At 33.3% G+C, this 6,000-nt stretch overlaps 1 protein-coding gene and 1 long non-coding RNA gene across 2 annotated transcripts; one reads left to right on the top strand and one right to left on the bottom strand.

Annotated features, from left to right (window-relative positions):
* The first annotated feature begins 248 nt into the window (after positions 1-248).
* On the top strand, positions 249-2,884 carry LOC133669469 (uncharacterized). Its single transcript, XR_009833898.1, has 4 exons — positions 249-420; positions 492-545; positions 2,383-2,452; positions 2,555-2,884. It is a non-coding gene; the product is annotated as an uncharacterized LOC133669469 (long non-coding RNA).
* A 554-nt stretch (positions 2,885-3,438) lies between these two features.
* On the bottom strand, positions 3,439-5,515 carry LOC133668908 (uncharacterized). The gene is made up of 4 exons (XM_062088913.1): positions 5,169-5,515; positions 4,672-4,798; positions 4,470-4,542; positions 3,439-3,923 (listed from the first exon to the last, which is right to left on the bottom strand). Exons 1-4 carry the CDS (start codon positions 5,194-5,196, stop codon positions 3,654-3,656), a joined length of 498 nt encoding a protein of 165 aa, XP_061944897.1. The 5' UTR covers positions 5,197-5,515; the 3' UTR covers positions 3,439-3,653.
* Between the last annotated feature and the right edge of the window lie 485 nt (positions 5,516-6,000).

Raw genomic sequence — 6,000 nt, 5'->3', positions numbered from 1 at the left:
ATGTGAGATTTGAATCCTTTTAGTATATATATTCTATGTTCATAAGAAAAAAAAATATTTTTTCAATGTAGAATAAAAAGCCTTTTAAAATAATTTTTAAAATTTTATTATTTATAATATGTATAATTTATATTTATATTTTTTTATATAAAATATTAAAATATTAAAAAAAATATTTTTTCAAATTGATCTAAATTAATCTTGTAACCCTGGATCGGACTCCTTCATCGGATCAATCCCCAGTTAGGGTCTATAACTATGTAATAAACCAGCATAAAACACTCAGTAATAAACTCTTTTACTCTCTCTGGGCATCACTCCAAAAAGAGAAAAGAAGCCGGTAGCTCTAAAAATAGTTTGTCTATGACAATGGCATCCTCCTCTTCTGCCACGGGCACAAATCTCGATCTCATGAAAAAGGTACCTCCTTTTGTGTATCTCTCACCTATCTCTTATATGACTAATTTATTTATGCTGGTTCCATTTATCAGGTTAGAAGTCATGAAGTAGCAATAGCAGAGCTCAGTAATCTTTCATCGTCTCGTGTAAGCTTCTTTCAACAGTATCTCCTTTTAGTTTCCAGTTTTGGGTCTTTATTCTGCTCTTGCCCTGATTATTTGATTACTTGTGCTGTTGTGCATCAAAAGAATCAAAATCAGTATATTATTTGTTTGACTAGCATTCGGGTTCTGTTCAAGTAGAAGATGATAATTTCTTGACTATTCGAATATAAAATGGCGTATGAAAAGTGGGTTTTAGGTAGGAAGAACATCTCATTGATAAGAAACATTATGGTTTTATTTTCTTGTTGAAAAGGGTTTTTCTGATACTTTTACTTTCTGTCAAGGAATGATGTTGTCATGAACATTTAGCCTTGGTTTAATTGAGCATGATGGAATTTGTTTTCCTTTTTTGTTGGATTCATTGATGCTGATCTTCTTTCCATTCCTTTTTTTCCCCTGATTTTTATAGCTTCAGTCGAGTGTGTTTATATGATACCGACTATACAGAGAAGAATAGGGTGGCAATTAGCATGATGGAGGGAACACCTAACAACTATTTCAAGTCCTTGGGAAAACTTGTAATCCTTGTCTTTTTGATAGATTAGATGTGAAAATTAGCAGCTTATAGTCTTTGTTTGAAGGCTTCAGTTTTCTCTTTATGTTTCTTCTTTTCCATTCAATTCTTTTTAGGCATTTTCTTACCACGCATCTTTTATTAGCTGGAATACTAGCTATTATTCACTTATTTGCCTCAAACCCATGTCTGGGAAGAATTCCTTGCGCACCACCTTGGTAGAAAATTTTGTTAAATCTACTAAAAGCAATTGCCCTACTTGACTATCCTAATTTACCAATCCCAAATAGCTATTGATTATCTTGTTGCTATATTAGTCCTTTCCTTTGTCAGGCAGGCTATAAACTTTTGATGCCTTAGCTGTCATATATATCATTTATCAATATGGCATGGTGTTGTTACAAGTTATTTCCAGTTTAACTGCATTGGACTATTGCTCTATAATTGGGTTCTGTTTTGTTTGATGTGCAAGAGTGTGGTTCCTTGGAGGTGTAGAGACTAGAGAATTCAAATGTATTCAATTGTGGTTTTAAGTGAATTGATTGGTTTACAAGTTGTTTTATTCCCAATAGTTGAATACAAATATGGTCGATAAAGTGTTTGTTTAGACAACAGCTCGAGTTTGATATCCAAGCACTGCATTCTACAGTCCATTATTATATTAACAGGGCAGGCTATAAACTTTTGATGCCTTAGCTGTCATATATATCATTTATCAATATGGCATGGTTTTGTTACAAGTTATTTCCAGTTTAACTGCATTGGACTATTGCTCTATAATTGGGTTCTGTTTTGTTTGATGTGCAAGAGTGTGGTTCCTTGGAGGTGTAGAGACTAGAGAATTCAAATGTATTCAATTGTGGTTTTAAGTGAATTGATTGGTTTACAAGTTGTTTTATTCCCAATAGTTGAATACAAATATGGTCGAATTGTTCCGCCTATAATTCCCAGCTAAATTTAATATAATAATGGACTGTAGAATGCAGTGCTTGGATATCAAACTCGAGCTGTTGTCTAAACAAACACTTTATCTATCTAGTGCTCAAATCAGTTGCAACCATGGAAACCAAATTCATATTCATGGTTAGATGTAAAATGGTTATGAGCATGGCTTGGATATTATTTACAGTCTTATTAGTTTTCCAAAATATACAGGCTATACAGCCTTTTCTGCTTAAATGCTGTTAGTCATATGCCTGCTAAGGTTTAGCTTTTACCGAATTAAATTTTATATTTTGGCTTCCCTGTATGGTGGTAATAAGCCTATTTTACGGAGGACATTACATTGTTTCTCCTTGATTGCAGACTGTCTATCAGAAAAATGGGAACCTTTTTTTCCGTACAACTGCCCAGAAAGCAACAGCTTCTGAACAAAGTAAGAGATCTTTTCACGTCCACTCCAGGTTAATATTTCAATGTTCTCCATGCAACTCTAACAACATTGCATTCGTATATCTAATTTGTGAATATTGTACAGAACAACTTGACTCGGCCAAGGCTAAGCTAGAAGGATGAATTCTACATGATTTCACCTCTATTGCTTTGAAACTGGTCCTCTACCTTGCTGGTGAAAAAGCATTCAGTAGTGCTGACATTTGTGGTTACAGATTGCTGGCTATTCAAGTTTTAAGTCTCATTCAAGAGCTGCGAAATGTCTTTGAACTCTTGGAATTTGCAGATGGGAAGTGTTACTGGTAGTTGTTAGCTACAATTGTTAAGTAACAGAACGAGACATGACCATGTATTTAGACCTTCATAGATGAAACATAGAGTATTCAATCCTTCCAAGTGTCAGTTTTTCTTCGTATGTTTATTGGCCTCTCCATTTCTTGAATATGCTTTCTGGTATTAACTAAATGTTTGATTGCGAATATTTGACTGTCATGCCAATCCGCAAAAGTATGTGTATATCAAAGACTTCAAACTCCTGATTATGATCCTCACAGACTGTTGCTTTAACGCCTTAAAATTCTTTGGGAAACACACTTGTAAATTTTTTTCACCCCTTGTGTGGATACCAGAGTATCATCCTTGAATGATCCATGTTTACCAATCTGAAAATCCCTGGAGAAACATCATGTAATCTCATGGTGACTTTTTTTTTATAAAGATTGAAATTCTTAATTTTCTTGTAGAGTTCCTTCAAAAAATTTCCCTTGTTCCCATCCTGTAAGGGAAGTTCCACGCAGTAATCTAAGAAAGTCTTGTTGGGTTCTTTGCAATCCTGATTCTTTTTATTACTCAAGGCGAATCCAATACTGGCAGCCAGTTTTAAGCAGGGGGCAAAAGAATCAACCTTGGCAGAGAAGCGAGATGGCTAATATTTAAAACCTCTCGTGCAGTAATAAAGAAAGAAAAAGCTATTAAAATCAGGTTACTGTATAAGCACCCTGAATGACAAACAATATAAACCAACTAAATACAGCTCACCAAGTTGTGGCAAAGTTATCATCCTGATTATTAAGAAGTAAACTAATTACCAGCAACATATTTCACAAAAAAAGTATACTAACAGCAAATGTGTACATTGTACTGTTATACGATGGATTATTTTTTACTGAACAAGAATGGAGCCTCTAGTCAACATCCTGACGTGCAGTTTGAAACCACACAATTGCAAGAGTAACGAGGGATGCATAGATTGAGGTGGGTAATTTTCGCACCACCTTTCCAACACCAGGGAAACCCTCGGTAGCCTTCTTTGTTGCCATGGCAACTGTTGGGGCCACAACCAAAGTGATAATCAACCCCTGACTAACCACAATGAACGTGTCTGCGGTTAACTGCTGCATAAACTTCACAAATTCTTCATGGTTAAGTTCACCATCAAGGTTCATATCGCATTCCTGCATATAGAATAATCAATGGATTTACCTTCACTTGTAAGACCATAAACATTTGGTACCCAGAAAAGAGAGAGTGAGTCCTAAACTCAAGGCATCGAGGTTTTCCCAGCTTTGTTGAACATATACCTCCCACAATATTGGAAATGGAAATTAGGCTGAAAGGATGTCTTCCTATTCTTTGTGAACAACTAAGAAACAATGGTAACAAGACAAGGTATTTCACAGAAAAGCTCAATTATTTTCATCAGAATTATCATTTTTTTTAATACATTTTGATACAAGTATCATATGATATGCTTTCTGAACCATATATATAACTTCTGCAGCACTTGTTTAAACTATTAAAGTATAGGAGGAGATGCCATGGTGATGAATACAATGTTCAGATATTCATATGAACAGTATTGCTACCTGGAGCACATAAGTATTACTGCTAGTAAGACTATTTCTCTGTAAAATTACTTCAAGAAGCCATCAAATCTCACTATAGAAACATAACTCTAGAATGCTTTGAGATTTATGTTTGTATCAAATGAAGTAGAGTACCTGCATCATGGCTCTGACTTGCTCTTTCGAAGGAGGATCAAAATGGGGACCAGGCAAGCGCTTGTTAATATCACTGCATTAAGAAATGAACTTGATCATTAGTAAGACTAGCACCAGATATAATTTTGATCAAAGAATCGATTTCAAAGGCTAGAAAAAAATATAAAATGAGTAAACAAGATAGTAAAACACAGTTTTATACTTGTACACAAGTAGAACAGCAATATACAGGTCTTCAAAAGTGAGATTAGCACTTCCCGAATGTTTTTTTATGTGATTATACGCCTTGTCTGCAATCAACCTTATTTGTTTTTCCCTCCACTGCTTACCTGCACAAATTGGTAAACCAAACCATATGGCATCGTGATGCTTAACAAACAACACATGTCCTACACTTGGCATCACAAAAAAAACAAGAACCTGTAACATACTTTCATGAAAAAAAAATCCCAGCAAATCTCGTGACCCAGTAAAGAATATTCATATAATAGATCATCAACAAAGAAAAAAATTATTTTTTTCTAACACAGGAAAAGGTAACCAAAAAACATGAAGAACAGTAAGAAAAATACTATTTCCATGAAGCTTTAGAAGACAGAAAAACTGGAACAAAAACTAGACAAATAAACGATTTGGTTAACGATAAATAATAACAATAATAACAACAATAAAATAATGATATGCAGAGGAAGAAGGTACCGTGAAATTTGTCTAGGACCTGTCCCATCGATGATCCTTCAGTTTATAGGAAGAAAAGGGAGTTTCTGTTTTTCTTTTTTCTTTCTGGGTTTAGAGAGATTGAGAGACTTTGTTGATTAGATGAGGTAGAAATGAATGGGTGAATCTTTGAGTTTGAAACAGTCTTTCTGTGTACATAAACTGGTTTTGTTAGCTAAAAACATCTGTGGCTATGAGCGCATGTGTGTGAGAGGGATGGGTTCTCTTCTACCCTGCTTTCTATGGAAATCAAATGCAGCAATCTACTTATCTATGTTGATTTTTTCTTCCATGATTTGGATCCACTTGGTATCTCTTTATTAATAATATTATATTATATTTGGTTAGATTCAACTTCGAAAATATCAATTATTTCTTTCTAGAGTTTCGTGTCCCTTCTTTCATTTACAGAAATTTTCCACATCTCCGCACATTAAATATAATTTGAGTTTGGAGTCTAACCTGAAAATTAAAAATTAATATTTTTAATATTTTTTAATTGTTTTAATATTTTAATATTAAAAATAAATTTTAAAACATAAAAAAATATTATGTTAATATATTTTAAAGTAAAAAATATTTTAAATATAATATTATCAAAAATGAAAGTATATATGATTAGAATTTAAATATTAATAGTAGTAGCAGTAGCAGTAAACGACAACTGTTGTATGATTGAAATTAATATTAAAAAATAAATGTATTACACTTTTAAATAATTGATTTGCTGAGTAAAGAGATTTACTCACGTATTTATTAATTGGTTTGAAGGAATTTGAATCTTAAGACTAATATAAGACCTCACTTTCTTAGG

Source organism: Populus nigra, chromosome 12 (assembly GCF_951802175.1).
Source record: "Populus nigra chromosome 12, ddPopNigr1.1, whole genome shotgun sequence".
In the NCBI taxonomy this organism is placed as follows: Eukaryota; Viridiplantae; Streptophyta; class Magnoliopsida; order Malpighiales; family Salicaceae; genus Populus; species Populus nigra.
The sequence above is the reverse complement of the archived record's forward strand: the minus strand, read 5'-3'. Positions and strand labels throughout refer to the sequence as shown.